Here is a 15,842-nt window from a genome sequence, read left to right as displayed (position 1 = left end):
TGTTGTTCTTTTAGGTGAAACTGCTGTTGACTGGCAGTGGATTATCCTGGATGGCCCAGTAGATCCACTTTGGATAGAAAACTTAAATTCTGTGCTAGATGACAGCAGAACATTATGTCTTGCTAACAGTGAAAGAATTTATCTATCACCAGCTTTCAGAGTGATATTTGAAGTGGACAGTGTGTCTCAAGCCAATCCAGCCACAATTAGTAGATGTGCCATGGTTTACGTGGTAGGTTTTGTTTTAAAAAGTAATAGTATACTTTCACATAATATTCTATATTTTTCATTTGCCGCCTTTAGCACACTAGCAAATAAACAAAATAATTATATTTGCAAAGAGATGGATGGTTTAATGCCCAGTTAATGAATTTCAGATGTAAAATGTGTGTACTTGACTAGATAAATATATTCCATAATGAATATTTTATAATTCAGTTTCAGTATGATTTCGTGACTATTCTAGAAATTAGTGAGATCAGACCCAACCAAGATCCCAAGAAGAATGAATCCATTATAAATTCATTGCCCACCCACTTTCTCTTCTGCTGATTCGTTGTTTGCTGCAAATATACTTTCCATTTTAGTTTTTTTGGGGCAACAAAGATTTTTGGCATCAAAATGAATGATCCTAGCAACAACTGGAAACTTTTCTGAGTTTGCTATTCTTATTCTTGGGAAGTAAGCAATAACTTTGCATAATAAAACTCAGGAATAGATCTGAGAATTATCAAATGACAGATTTGTATAAAAGAGATTTCAAGTTTTCCCAAGAAGTTTCATTTTGTCCTTTTTCTTAAATAATGTGACTTTCTACTGAGTCCCAATCCATTTTTCTAAACATTTCTTCATTGCACTAAACCAGGGTTGTCAAACTCAAGGCCCACGGGCTGGATCCAGCCCGCATGGTGCTTAGATCTGGCCTACGTGGCCGCCCTGGAAACAGTGAAGGACTGGCCTGCTGTGCCTCTGTCAATGAAAATGGACCTTGGGAAGACCATGCGCGCCCCTCCTGAGCTCCGTTTTCACTAGCAGAAGGCTGCAGAAGGCCATCACAGCCACTCTCCCTGATCTCTCCTTCCTCTGCTGGAGACAATGGATCCCCCCAGCCCTACCTGGGCTACCACAGGCGCCCCTGACACAAGTAATGTCAAGCTGACCATGCCCACCCCACCCACACCCATCCTGGCCATGTCTACCGGCCCCCCAAGGTCAAACACAATCCTCATGCGGCCCTCAATGAAATTGAGTTTGACACCCCTGTACTAAACTATCTGAATCCTATCTTGTGAAAGTATAAGATTTTAACTTGTACTTCACTCTCCTGTAAATTAACATGTATATGCTAACACTATTAATCATATATTTCATTATTTAATAAACCAAATTGTAGGCATTATGAAAGAAAAGGTGAGTATTTAGTTAGTTATTTATTTGTTTGTTTAAACTTATATGCCTCCCTTTCTCCGAGAGGACTCAGGGCGGCTCACAACAATAAAACAGAAAAATAAAACAAAATTCCAGATTAAAAATTACACATAAAATCCCTAAAATCAATTAAAATCCATTTTAAAAACCCCCATCAGTCCAGGCCGGCCAGGCGAAATAGCCACGTTTTTAGTTCGTGGCAGAAAGAGCAAAGGTTGGGGGCCATCCGGAGCTCCAGGGGGATCTGATTCTAGAGGGTAGGTGCGCCCACAGAGAAGGCCTGCTCCCTAAGGGTCGCCAGCCGACACTGTCTGGCCGACGGCACCCTGAGTAGGCCCTCTCTGTGGGAACGCACTGGGCGATGGGGAGCTATTGCTGGCTGCAGAAGGTCCGCCAAATACCCTGGTCCTAAGGCATGTAGGGCTTTATAGGTAATCAGCAGCACCTTGAATCTCACACCGAGGGCAACCAGTAACCAATGCAAGTCGCGCAGGAGGGGTGTAACATGAGAGCGTCGGGACACTCCCATCACTAGCCGTGCGGCTGCATTCTGCACCAGCTGAAGCCTCCGAGTGGTCTTCAGGGGCAGCCCCATGTAGAGAGCGTTGCAGTAGTCAATCCAGGAGGTGACCAGCGCATGAGTGACCGTGCGTCGGGCATCTTGGTTCAGGTAGGGACGCAACTGGCACACCAGATGAATCTGGGCAAATGCCCCCCTGGTCATGGTTGTAACATGATCTTCCAGAGACAACAGTGAATCCAGGAGGATGCCTAAGTTGCGCGCCCTGTCAACAGGGGGCAACACCTCACCCTCTGTAACCAGCGGTGGAGCATCCCCATGGAACCGAGATGCCGGTACCCACAGCCACTCTGTCTTGGCAGGGTTGAGCCGAAGCCTGTTCTTCCCCATCCAGAGCCACACCGCTTCCAGGCACCAGGACATCACGTCGAGGGCATCGCTGGGCTGATTCGGGGTGGATAGAAAAAGTTGGGTATCATCAGCATACTGATGATACCCGCCCCAAAACCACGGATGATCTCCCCCAGCAGCTTCATATAGATGTTGAACAAAAGGGGAGAGAGGACCGACCCCTGGGGCACCCCACACATAAGGGGCCTCAGGGCCGACCTCTGTCCTCCCGCCAATACCGCTTGCGAACGACCCGAGAGGTAGGATGAGAAACACCGTAAAACAGTGCCTCCCACCCTAACCCCTCGAGGCGTCGCAGTAGGATACCATGGTCGATGGTATCAAAAGCCGCCGAGAGATCTAACAGGACCAGAACAGAGGAATGTCCCCTGTCCCGAGCCCTCCAAAGATCGTCAACCAGCGTGACCAATGCAGTCTCCATGCTGTACCCGGGCCTGAAACCTGACTGGTACGGGTCCAGGTATACTGCTTCCTCCAGGGCCAACTGGAGCTGATGTGCCACCATGCTCTCAACAACCTTCGCAATAAAGCGAAGGTTGGAGACAGGACGAAAGTTGTTCAAGATAGCTGGATCCAAGGCAGGTTTCTTGAGGAGGGGTCTCACCACCGCCTCCTTCAAGGTGGCAGGGAAGCTCCCCTCACCCAAGGAAGCAGTAATCACTGCCTGGATCCAGTCACATGTAACCTCCCGAGCCGAATAAACAAGCCAGGAGGGACACGGGTCCAACAAACACGTGGTACGAGTAGTTAGCTTTAGAAATGGAGCAATGAAAAAATACTTCTGGATCATATTGTGTACATATATGCTACACAGGAAGTAGAATAATGAGATAAAACAAATAGCATTGACATAATTACATATTGAGGATATGGGATCATATTTTTTGTTAAGAGTTTGTTGCAAAAAACATCCAGAAGCACACACAGATAACTGATTCATTAATTTCTTTATATTCACACAAAGTATATTTACCATACCAACAGTTGATTCTTCAGCTCAGATCAGCAGACATGTTCACAAACACAGAGTACAGTAGAGAGCTTTAGTTTCACTTTTAGCTCTGCAGAGACTCAGAAGCTCCAGACTAAGACACGCCCTGGCTCCAGTCTGTCTCAACTCCCAATTGGCTGACTTTGTTACTATGTCCTATTCCAGTTGATGAATATACTCTGACACTCCTCCCTTCATAATTGGAATAAACATAAATCCAATTAACTTAATATTCTTCCCATGGTGCACTCCACCCAATGACTTGGTCATTATGTCTGCCAAATTGTCCTCTGAAGAACAGTGAAGCAAGCTAATCAGTTTATATTTTATGACTTCCCTGACATTACAATATTTAATGTCCACATGCTTGCTTTTATTCTTTACTCTGTCACCTGTTGCCATTTTAATGCAGGCAGCATTATCTTCATACATCGTTACAGCTTCATTTACCTTTACATTAAAATCCTGTAACAGCTGTATATACCAGGTTACCTCTGAACAGAATTCAGACAAAGCAATAAATTCTGCCTCCGTAGTTGAAATGGCGACAGTTATTTGCTTCTTGGACTTCCAACCAATTAAAGCTCCACCAAACAATACCACAATCCCAGAATTGGACTTACTAGTTTTTACATCATTTGCAAAATCGCTATCAACATAGCATTTTAATTTTAATTCTTCAGAGACTTGTATTTGAAGACCCAAATTCATAGTTCCCTTCAAATACCTGAGAACCCTTTTTACACCCACCAAAGCAATTGCGTTGGTGCAGCAGTAAAGCGACTCAAAATGCTTATTGCACAAGCTACCACTGTGACAGATATAACATGCTCCCTATTGCTGACTGATATATCTTGTGATCACAGGCTTCACTTTCGTCCTCACCCAAACTGTTATGAAAATCTGTGCTCATAGGTGTTGGAGCAGTATTACAATCTTTCATGTTATATCTCTCCAACAACTGTTCAATTTTTCTTTTTTGACTAAGAGCATAACCACCTTTCTCAGTCTTTTGTATCTCAGTCTTTTGTATCTCTACATTGCAAAGGATGTGATACACAAAGATCACCCACAAATGCTAATAGTTGACAATCCCCACCTTGTAACTTTCCAGTGTATATACAACCACCAGCCTTGCAACTCTTGAACCCAAGACCCTTCAATGCAGTATCCAAACATATATTCCAATTCCTGGCTGACTGCTTTAGCCCATAAATGGCCTTGTTCAATTTATACACCGGGTTAGGACTTTTACTTTCATACCCTGGTACTTGAACCATGTAAATTTCTTCCTCTAATTCAGCATTGAGGAATGCAGTGGTTATGTCAAAATGCCAAATTTTATGGCCATGTGCCACTGCCAACGCTAGTGCCAGCCTGATGCTTTCATTTTCTACAGTTGGCGTGAATACCTCACCATAGTGCACATTTTTCATCTGTGAAAAACCTTGTGCCACTAACCTTGCTTTATATTGTACCTCATTATTGGGCAGTAGTTTCTTCTTGTATGCCCACTTGCATTTTACAGCTTTGCTACCCTGTGGCAAAGTCATAGATGTGAACATGTTATGTTCCCCCATGGATTTCATTTCCTTGTCCATGGCTTCTTTTCACTTTATTTGTTCAATTTTAGGTAATGTCAATACTTCCTTATAGTTCTTTGGCTCATACCATACATTGCACACTTTTACTTTACTAGCAGAATACCTGTCAGGTGAAATCCCCTTGTTCTATCATTCTGACCTGCATGGCATTGACTGCTCCTGTTTCAACCCTTTCTTGCTTCATAGCTTTTCCAACTTCTTCAGTTTCTCCTCCTTGAACGCGGACACCATCACTAATTGAGTTACGCTCACCAAGAGAGTTACTGTCACTAAGTGAATCATTCGAAAAATTTGCATCAATTCTGTTCCAATTTTGCTCTGCAAAGCTTGCAGACCTTGAAATCACTATTCTTTTGCTCCCATCGCTAAAACAATAGCTTTTTGAGCCTGGCTCATAGCCCATCAACCTGAGCTTTCTAGCCTTTGGTTGTCCCTTTCTTCTAATTGCTTTTAGAATATGCACCCACACATTACTTCCAAATATTCTTAAATGTGCCAGAGATGGCTTTCTCCCATATAGCACTGCATATGGAGTATCATTAATAGATGAACAACACAGCCTATTCATTAAATAGTTAGCAGTCAATATGGCTTCACTCCAATATGACCTGCTCAGACCAAAATCCTCCAGCAGTAAGTCCTTCATCATTTGTAAGATACCATTCCACCTCTCAACTACACCATTCTCAGCAGCTGTGGTACGGATTTGTGTGTCTGTATTTTATACCTAACTGTCCCAACCATTGTTGAAAACTTGCTGAGATGAATTCTGAACCTCTGTCAGTCTGCAACTGACATACATATTGTTTATACCTTCTTTCTACAAAGCTTACCCATTGCTTAAATTTCTGTAGCACCTCTATTTTACTCTTTAGTAAATAGCAGAACCCAAACCTTCTGTAGTCATCTACAATAACCAGTGAATATTTTGCTCCTCCCAAACTGGTTTGCATTGGCCCCAAGGCCAAATCTGCATGCAAGTCCAAATCTCCATGCATCAGCTCTAGAGCTCTTGTTGTCTGTCTTGTGCTACACTTGCTTACTGGGAATGCTTTGGACTTTGATGATTTGCGTACTGCACAATCCAAGTATGCCTTACATCCCTTTAAATTTAACCCTTCTGCAAACTCCTGCATTCTCTGAATGCAAAACTCTGAAACTAGCATGGCCAAGCTCCAAAACTCTGAAACTAGCATGGCCAAGCTCCAAAACTCTGAAACTAGCATGGCCAAGCTTCCTGTGCAAGAGATGAACACATGAATCATGCTGTGGTACATTTCCAAATATTTGGCACATTGAACCTTTTGTCCCTGCAACACATAATGATTATCCTCTTTTATGCCTTGTGCACATACATTCCCATTTCTCTTTATGAGGCACCTCCCATTTGCAAATGTGGTCTCAAATCTTTGCTTGTCTAAACTTGAGACACTCAGCAAATTATGCTCCATTTATTATTATTATTTTATTATTATTTATTATATTTCTATACCGCCTTTCTCCCGTAGGACTCAAGAAAAATATAGACACACAAACATCATAAAATTGCTAATTAAAATTATTACTTAGTTTAATTTCAGGCACACATAATATATAATTAAACCTTGTTTCCAGATATGGAATTTGCAAACTGCCTCTTCTAATGACTTTAGCCTTCTGGTCATTTGCCAAGGCTACTGTATTTCCAGATGCTGGATCCAATCTGTAAAACAATGTAGAATTGTTAACAATTGTTTGACTTGCCCCACTGTCAATCAACCATTTGTCTCTGTTATTGCAACAGCCAATTTGTGCAACACCAACTTGTTCATCTTGCAATTGTCCTTGCAAACAGTTCCTGTCTTGCAAATAATTTCTTCCTTGCAAACAGCTTTTTCTTTGCAAACAGTCTCTCTTTAGATGTGTTGTTTCACCACAAATGAAGCATGTCCTCTGTTGCTGTTCTTTCTGCTTGCAAAGTCTTTGCTGAGCTGTAATCTGATATCTTCTGCTGCTACTTATCTCTTTACAGACATCATGTCTGTTGCTAGGCTCCCTGGAGACTAGTCTATAGCCAGTCTATGGAATCTTCCTGTTGCATATTGAATTAGGGTGAGCATAGGTTTCACTTAGGTTCGCCAATCCGGCAGGAAAATACTCAAACCTCATTGGCCGACCCGTCCGACAGCTCCCTATAAAAAGGCAAGCAGTCAGACAAGCCAGCTGCTGGGTTGCACCGATCTGCCAATAAAAAGTTGTTGTTGCTGTTAGCATTGAGTCCTGTTTCTTCCATCGCCCGATCTAACACTGGTGACGAAGGTGGGATCGGAAGAGCAGTGAACAAAAAGAGCTTAATTAGATCGCAATCCCAATGGAAGAAGGAACCACCGGCAGGCATCTACAGGCTACAACCGCAGCGGCTGAACTGCATCAACCATCATGATGACTGCTCAGGCCCTGCCAACTCTGTTCAACCCAGCCACGGACAATTGGGACTCATACATGACCAGGTTTGAGTGCTTTATGGAGGCAAACGACCTCCTGGGGCTATCAGACAACCAGAAAAGAGCATTGTGGAAACAACATGTTTGACACGACCAAGGCACTCGTCGCACCAACTGCTGTGCAGACGGTGCCCTGGGCCAATCTCCAGCATGCACTACAAGCACACTACGTTCCAGTGCAATCCAAGTTCATTCAATGGTGTGAATTCCATAGCAGAATGCAGGAGGAAGGCAAATCTGTTAACCATTATATGGCGGCGCTGAGGAAGGCCGCAGCCTACTGCGAGTTTAGAGACCTGGAGGACGTGTTGCTAGAGCAGATCATCGGTGGAGTGAGGGACATTAGCTTACAAAGGCAGCTGTTAGCAAAGCCTAACCTCACTCTACAGACAGTGCTCGATGAGGCCAGAGCAATGGAATCCTTGCACAAATCTGAGGCAGCCCTACAAAATGCAGAAAACGCCACGGCTTCGCACCAGTCCTCCACAGTCCACCAGGAGAGCCCCAAATTAATCGAGTCATCAGAAGATGAAAATGACATTTGCTGGCTACAATTGGAGAGGGAGAAAAAGAAGCGATACCCAGACGCAGAGGAAAGACAGCCACTGTGTGCAGGATGTGGGGGCAAGCATGCCAGGCAGCGTGCAGGTATAAGGAGACAGTGTGCCAGAGATGCGACCACAAGGGGCATTTCGCTAGAGTCTGCTGCGGTAACCAGCCAGCCATATTCTGTCATGACCTTTAATCCAGCTAGCAAGGAAAAGGCATTATTTTAACCACTTTTCCCGTTCCTCTACAGTTTCTCATATTCCAGAAGATAATTAGAGCAAATTTTTATAATAATTTTAATTACCATATTTTTCGGAGTATAAAAACACACCTTTCCCCCCCCCCTAATAGAGGGTGAAAATTTGGGTGCGTCTTATACACCGTATGTAGCCCCGCCCAGTCTCTGAAATGGAGGTTTCAGAGGCTGAAAAAAGCCTCTGAAACCTCCATTTGAGAGGCTGAAAAAAAAGCAAGTCGCAGAGCTCACAACCAACGAACCTGTTGCTAAAGTTCACCTCTGGGAACAGCTGATTGGGGGTATTTCAGGAGGCCGATCCACCCCCAATCAACTTTTTTCTTATTTTCCTCCCCAAAAACTAAGGGGCATCTTATACTCCGGTGCATCATATAGTCCAAAAAATACGGTACTTCTAAAAGCAGATCTATTTCATGAAAAGGACGTTTTTAAATGAGAGATTTATAATTATCCAGGTAAATGGCCTCTACGTGGATATAACCAATATTATTTAGTACCATTATCAAAGAGGACTATTACTTCACTATACTTGAAAATAAACTTCAGCAGGTTTTCTACATCTTTGGAGAGTCCAGGGTTTGCTTTCTGTTACCAACCACTCTGTCTACAAGGGTCTCTGCCATAGATACATTGTCATATATGAAAGCAATTTGAGGACAGATACCTTTTTTCTCTTCCTTGTACTTCCTTTCATCTGTTTCTATTCTATTTTTGATGTGGGTTGTATCTAGATATGTACTTGGGATGCTCAAATAAATAGAGTTTGTTGTCAAATTATTTAAATTTGATAAATGTAAAGTGTTTTTGTCAAATCAGATTTGTCTCCATTCATGCATTTGAGTAAATTAATTTGATGTAGTCTATGTGATATTATATTACTTTTTAGAATTTAGAATTTTAGCTGTTCCAAAATGCAGTTATAAGTTTTCTGACAAATGTGTTTATTCAAATCATTGCTACGCATTCTTCTAAGTTTGGCTTGTGGTCACTCCTTCATGCACATAATAGTTTCTTGGGTCATGCAGATCTTGTAAATCCCCCCCAACTTCACACTTTCTATCTAGGTTTCCAGACAGAGTCTGCTAGAGCATACAAGATACACAGCCCTGGTCAACATCTAGAAAATAATTATATCCAAATAACTTTCAAACCAAACACAGAGGTACATCAGGCTTTTTTGGAATCCACAGAAAAATCCAATGAATTTAAAGTAGTAGCAAAACTTTACTGGTTACAACATACACTCTTTCTCACAGTCATAAACACAGACTTGTCCCCACACCCCTACTTAGCCACATGCCTTTCAACTAGGCTGCTAGGCACCACCTAAAGGGATAAAAGATGCCAAATCCAGATATAGAACAACACAAAGTTAGGTGAGAGAGGGAAGTTCAGGACATATTTTATTCTTCTCTTCTCTTGAGCCTTTTCTAGAGAACTAGATCTTTGCATAAGTAGGATAATTTGAACCTGATCATTTGTGCTTCAAGTGAGAACTCTGGGTTGATTTGTTTGATAATCCATTGTTTGTTTTCTTGGCTATCTATGATATTTTCATGAGTCTTCTCCAACATCAAAGTTCAAATGTATCTTCCTATCTTGTTTCAAAGTCCATCCAACGTTTTCTTTCATAGTGTTACAGAGAAATTAATTTTAATTTATTTCCTACCTTCATTATTTTTACAAATAACTCAAAGTGGTGAACATATCCAACACATCTTCCTCCTATTTTCCAAACAACAACAATCCTGTGAGGTGAATTGGGCTGACCAACCCAAAATCACCCAGTTGGTTTTCATGGCTAAGGTGAGACTTGAACTTACAGTCTCCTGCTTTCTAGCCTCTGCCTTAACCACTAGACTGGTCAGCCATGGAATACTGGGGCTTACATGGTTGAAGATATGGAAATGGTGGCTAGCTTCTGCATAGCTGCTCAACAAGTGCTAGTCTGCGACATTGTCAACTCGGAATTGAACCTGTCTGAAGCCATCTTGTGCTGCTTCACAGTTGCCACACACTATGGAGGGAGAATGAGGGGGAAATAGCTAGACCAGCTCGTAGACAAAATAAAGAGTGCTCCCATGGGAGCCAAGGTCACCCAACAGGTGGCAGTTGGAGGAGGAACAGAAATGATTGAGGAAGCCCGCCACCTGCTTTGATTGGACAATGTGACCTGTGAAACCTGGGGAGGGAAGCTTTTGCTCTTTTAACTACATGGTAACCAGAGTTGGTTTTTACTAGCTGTGCCGATATGATGTGTCCAATAAATATGTTCTCTGGGGAACATTCATGCCTTGGATTTCTGATTTCTTTGGATGCATTACTCAGAACATTGACAGGCATATTTCTTGTCTGCTTCTTTCTTTACTGTTGACAGTTGACTCTAAAAGGCAGAAGCTATCCACCACTTCCTTATCTTCACTATTACTTATAAGGTTGGTTTTTGTAGCTATTGACCTTAGTATGATATCTTTATATTTAATTTAGTCCTCTTTTCTTACTGTGAGATGTTTTAGGATTTCCATTTTTTTTGAGCATATGACATGATCAACACAATCATTCTCAATAATCAATAAATTTCTCTTTGGCTTTCTTGATTATCTACCATGCATCAACAATAATGTTTCACGTTCTGCAGCCTTTTTAAAAGGCAGATCGAACATCTGACATCTTCTTTTCCATGTAAGGTTCAAGTCTACATTGGATGATCCAAAGGATCATTTTGCTAGTGTGTAAAATTAAGGATATTGTACAATGCTTTGCACGCTGTTAAGTTAGGTTTCCTTTGGGTGGGTGGGTGGGTATTGGAATGTAGCTTAACCTCTTCCAAACAGCCATCCAGATTTGTTGGCATAGCTTGGTTAGAATCTTTACTGATTTTTCTCCTGCTACTTTTAGTTCTACAGATGGTTTTCCTTGTATTTGTTTATTTTACTGCGTAAATTTAATAATGGCTGCATATAAGTAATGAACTGGGATACTTTTAATTATCATATTTGGAAATATTTGTCTCTGCAGAAGTCTGATATATGTATATCATATATATGAATTAATATGGTACATCCATTCGAAGTATGTGTATCATCCTATTGGATAAAAATATATACGCTATATTGCATATACAAATAATTAAATGAAATCTTCAAATATATATATTGCTGAACATCTCTTTGTGTATTTTATTTATTTGCAGGACCCTGCTGATTTGGGATGGGAGCCTTATGTCAAAACATGGCTGCAAGGCATTTCTGAAATAATACCAGAAAATAGTATTGAATATCTTGAAAGTTTGTTTCACTCAAGTATAAAGATAGGGTTATCTTTTCTAAATAAACATAAGAAAATGCAAGCATTTCCAGTACATCAGTTGGGGATAGTAATGAACATTTGCAGAATTATTGGTTCATTTATTCATGTAATGAAACTAAGTCAAGAATCACAAGATAGTAAGTAAACTTTAACAAATGTTTATGGCATAATTTTGTATGAATTACCTTGAAATATGTTTGACTTTGAATTCTTAGAATTCTCAGTAATGGACATGATAACTGGGGAAATGCTTGATATCCACACATCTTAGAAGTGTCCTCCAAGCAGGGGAAGAATGAATCAGAAATCATATTTGATAATTTAAATAAGAATAGTTGTCCCATTAGGAAAATCCACTGACCATAATTGATGTTAATGTAAGTTAACTTTAATTACTTATTTTATTCAAAAAAGTTAAAATACAAAACTTCAAAAAATGTTTTTATAAAAATGAAAACAAAACAAATAAGACGTTTAAAAAGTGCTTTAAAAAGGATACAAACACATATATACATATTATTAGCCCTACTTGAATACTGATTATATATGTTGCAGCAGTAGTTTCATACCCCTTATGAAATAGGCCCAGAAATTTTTAAACTTACAATTCTATTTGCAAATTATTGGCCTGTCATCTATCTACTATATTAATGACAAAATAGTTAACAGGTAGAACAACAACAACAACAACAACAACAACAACAATAATAATAATAACAAAAGATAAGATTAAAATTTCAAAACCCTCTGCTAACAAACTATTATTCTATCTATCTCATAGAAAGTTTACCATGGGTTCTTATCTATCCCAAATCATTCAGATAGTTAGCTCTGATTCATTCTTGATCAAATTTTCTCATTTACTTCTTAATAATATCTTAATAATGTCAATTGTGGTATGGTTAAATATAATAAATCCATTCTCCAAAATCGATCTATCTTCCCAAAAGTCCAGACAAAATTGTTTTTCAGCTGAATGTAATAAATCCATTCTCTAATCTCCTTCACTCTTCTTAGAGGAAATCAATTTATCACTTATCAACTCAGTCAGTTATAAGTCTATAAAATCCATATTTCTTTCAATCTTCCCCACTGAATCTGCCAGTTTCAAACCAAGTTCCTTTTGTAAATCTGGTGTAACTGCTGTTACATGCATCTGGGCATTTTGTAGCCATTATTATTTTGTCAAACTTTTCAAAAAAAATTTCAAAAAACTCTTCAAAGACAGAGATCAAAGACTGTTGAAGTGATATCCCTCAGAGTGAGAAAATAGATAGAGAAGCAGGGAGAATATTTTTTTGAATATCTTGATCCAAAATTAAAAGAAAATTTACAAAATAAGTTCCAAAGTTTTTGCAAATTAATAAAATGAAAAATCTCTGTAGTTAAAGTCTTATATTAATGTAAATCAAGTCAAAGCACTTTCACTACAACATGCTGTGACTTGCTTATGGAGAAACAAGAGTTATTCAAAACAGCAAAATAAATCAAAGGAAAGAGACAAAAAAAAAACCAGATAAAGTATAGCAGGGGATAAAATAAATCAGCATTTAACAAGCTTTTCAACTTAAAAATAAAAAGCAAACTTCAAAAAATGTAGGCAATATTAAAATAAACAATATGTCAAGAGGAAAAGATGGATGGATGCCTAACTTTCCAGCAGTCCCCAGTAGGAACTGCAGTCTTCAAGACTGAAACAGCTTTGACAGCAAAATTAGCAGATCATGGGCAGGAGGGAAAAAAATCTTCCTACCATTCAGCAGTAATCTTGGGGGAGGGTTCCCAATGTAACCGAGCATTACAGTTTTTAAATGGATGTTTCATATCTCAACCATATTCAAATTCTATAGCATTGTTCAATACAAGCTTCCAGAGTAATATTTTTTTCCAGCTAACAACAATTATGAGGGGATCACAAATGTAAATGACACTTCGAGGAACACCACAAGGGAAAAAAATTGATAACCCCTACTTTACATGGAAGAAGAAATTTTCAGAGCTAACACTTGAAAGGGATAGATAATAATAAATAATACACACATAACACATGTTAAAATTTATTCATTAACTTTCTTTAAATATAATTTGTGTATGGAGGAAGGTGGAATTTCAAGGAGCCCAAGTAGCTAAAGTAATAGAGGAGGAAACAGGAAGTTTTCCTTTTGTGAAAGTTACTCCAATCACCTTAAGACTGAAACCAATTTAATCAACTTGCTCACATTTATGCATCTTTGCTTTGGTTATAGTAACTTGGCGATGGGATTCTACAGGATTTCCAGCAAAAAGCAGAATTATATTTTGTTACTATTCTCTTGTATGTTTTCTGTTACATGTTTCTTTAATATCTAATGCAAAATGTATTGGGCCAAAAATTGGTAAAAATAATCATATGTTAAGGGAGTATTTAACTGAACAGTTAGTGTAATCTATCCTATGTAAGCAAATTGCATTGTCTAATGCAACTGAACTAATCCTGATATGTTAGGAAAATCACACACACACACATATTGCATACAAATAATATTGAAACACTTTATACACTGAAGGTGTATCTACATGACTTATTTTCTAAATTATCAATGACATTTTGATGTTTCCCAATGATTACATTTTGAATTAGATTAGAATCAAAGTAAAATGTAGTCACTCTAATCAAAATGTAAAATCAATTAGAGAGGATAGTATAATTGAATTGTACAATGTATTCAACTATTTCTTGAAAGAGTATAATTAGAAACATTATATTAAAGGTAAGAAAAGACGACAAAGCAGCACAGTGAGTTTTTCAACAGTAAACCAGAGGGATTCTCCACAATTTTTTCATTCATTCAGTTCATTCAGTGGAACAGTCCCATCAATAATGAAGAAAAGGTCAGTGAATTATGAGAACATGAACACTTATTCACATTCCTGTTGAAATAGGTTAATGGCTCTTCTAGCTCAGCATGGTGTATAATAGTGGTCAGCTACATGCATTCAGGAAGCTTGCAAATATGATGCTAGCATCTGATGTTTAAGAAATGCTGTCCATGATTTAGAAGATAGTAATCAACCATCAAGACCAAGACACACTGATCCTCCATGAATTTGCTTAGGTTCTTTTCAACTATCTAAATCATTGACCAATTTGTTTGCCAATGTTTGAAATCTCTCTGCATCTAGTTTTAATGGCTAACACAATATTCTTATACAATGAAAGTGGGGTAAATCATTTCATGTATGATTTTCTACATCCTATTATCTTTTGCCTTACCTGCTTCCTCACCAAGCTAAAACTCTAAATCGTATTCATGTATATTTTTAATCACTTGAGATTTTTCATTTGTTTTTTTTGCAGTTGAGGGTTTATTGGTTTTTTAAAAACATAATGCTACTCTGCTCATTTCCTGCAAAAAACATAATACCAGTTAACTAACCCAAATTACTTCATTAAAATCATAACAAAATACTAAACTATCATATCAGACCAAATAATAACACTAACAATAATTTATTAAACTTGTATTCCATCTAACTCTCAATGACTATGGGTAGCTTATAACAATCTAACAAATTATGATAAAACTGGCAAACAATAAAAGATGGCAAGCAAATCTTTATACCTTAAGTCTAAGACATATAACTTACAAAATGATAAATACAGTGTCTTTTTTTAATGAAGATTTTGTTAATGTGTCTGATGGTGATTTTGTCAATGATTTATTAAACTTGTATACCATCTGGCTCTCAGTGGCTGTGGGCAACTCATAACAAACAGATTACAATGAAATCAGTAAACCACAAAAGATGGCAAGCCGATAAAGTGTGGGATCTCACTCTTCCTCACCAAAAGCCTATGTAAAAAGCCAGTTCATTCATAAATAATAAAATATTCAGGTTCTTAAAAAATTAACTTTCAAAAGTATAAATATAGTATCCTTTTTGAGGTTTAGCAACAAGTTTGTATTAAGATAACTTCTTTTATTCATTAATTTCAGGGGCGGTGAGATATGGTTTTGGGAAAAGGAGCCTAATAAAATGCTTGTATTATTGGGGAAAATTTTCATATTTGCATTTACTTGGGCTGTTGGAGGAATTTTAAAACGAGAAGAAGAACATGAAGGTGAAACTCTCATTGATATAAACACTAGCCAAGATGAACTTGCACATGTAACATGTGACTTCAATTACCTTGTTCGTGAGTTATTTGACAAAAAACCACCTACTAGTAAGTTCTAAATTTCTACTGCTTTCACAATATAGTTATTGTATATATTCTAATTGCATTAATTGAATAAATATTTATATTAAG

General features: G+C 38.7%; 1 protein-coding gene across 10 annotated transcripts in view; it reads left to right on the top strand.

Moving 5' to 3' along the window:
- The window catches only part of DNAH14 (dynein axonemal heavy chain 14), a 225,867-nt gene that overhangs the window by 114,148 nt on the left and 95,877 nt on the right, over positions 1–15,842 (top strand). For all 10 annotated transcript variants that reach the window (XR_015731515.1, XR_015731514.1, XR_015731511.1 and 7 more), the window contains exons 37-40: positions 15–232; positions 11,436–11,688; positions 14,302–14,422; positions 15,529–15,758. Coding sequence is in view for 4 of the 10 variants with exons in the window: in XM_087883153.1 (XP_087739279.1) it covers positions 15–232; positions 11,436–11,688; positions 14,302–14,422; positions 15,529–15,758 (822 nt within the window). In the remaining 6 variants the exon portion in view is untranslated. The remainder of the gene's footprint in view (positions 1–14; positions 233–11,435; positions 11,689–14,301; positions 14,423–15,528; positions 15,759–15,842) is intronic.

Source organism: Pantherophis guttatus, chromosome 1, assembly GCF_059756535.1.
Source record: "Pantherophis guttatus breed Tessera chromosome 1, ASM5975653v1, whole genome shotgun sequence".
Classification (NCBI taxonomy): Eukaryota; Metazoa; Chordata; class Lepidosauria; order Squamata; family Colubridae; genus Pantherophis; species Pantherophis guttatus.
This window is presented reverse-complemented; position numbering and strand designations above follow the sequence as displayed.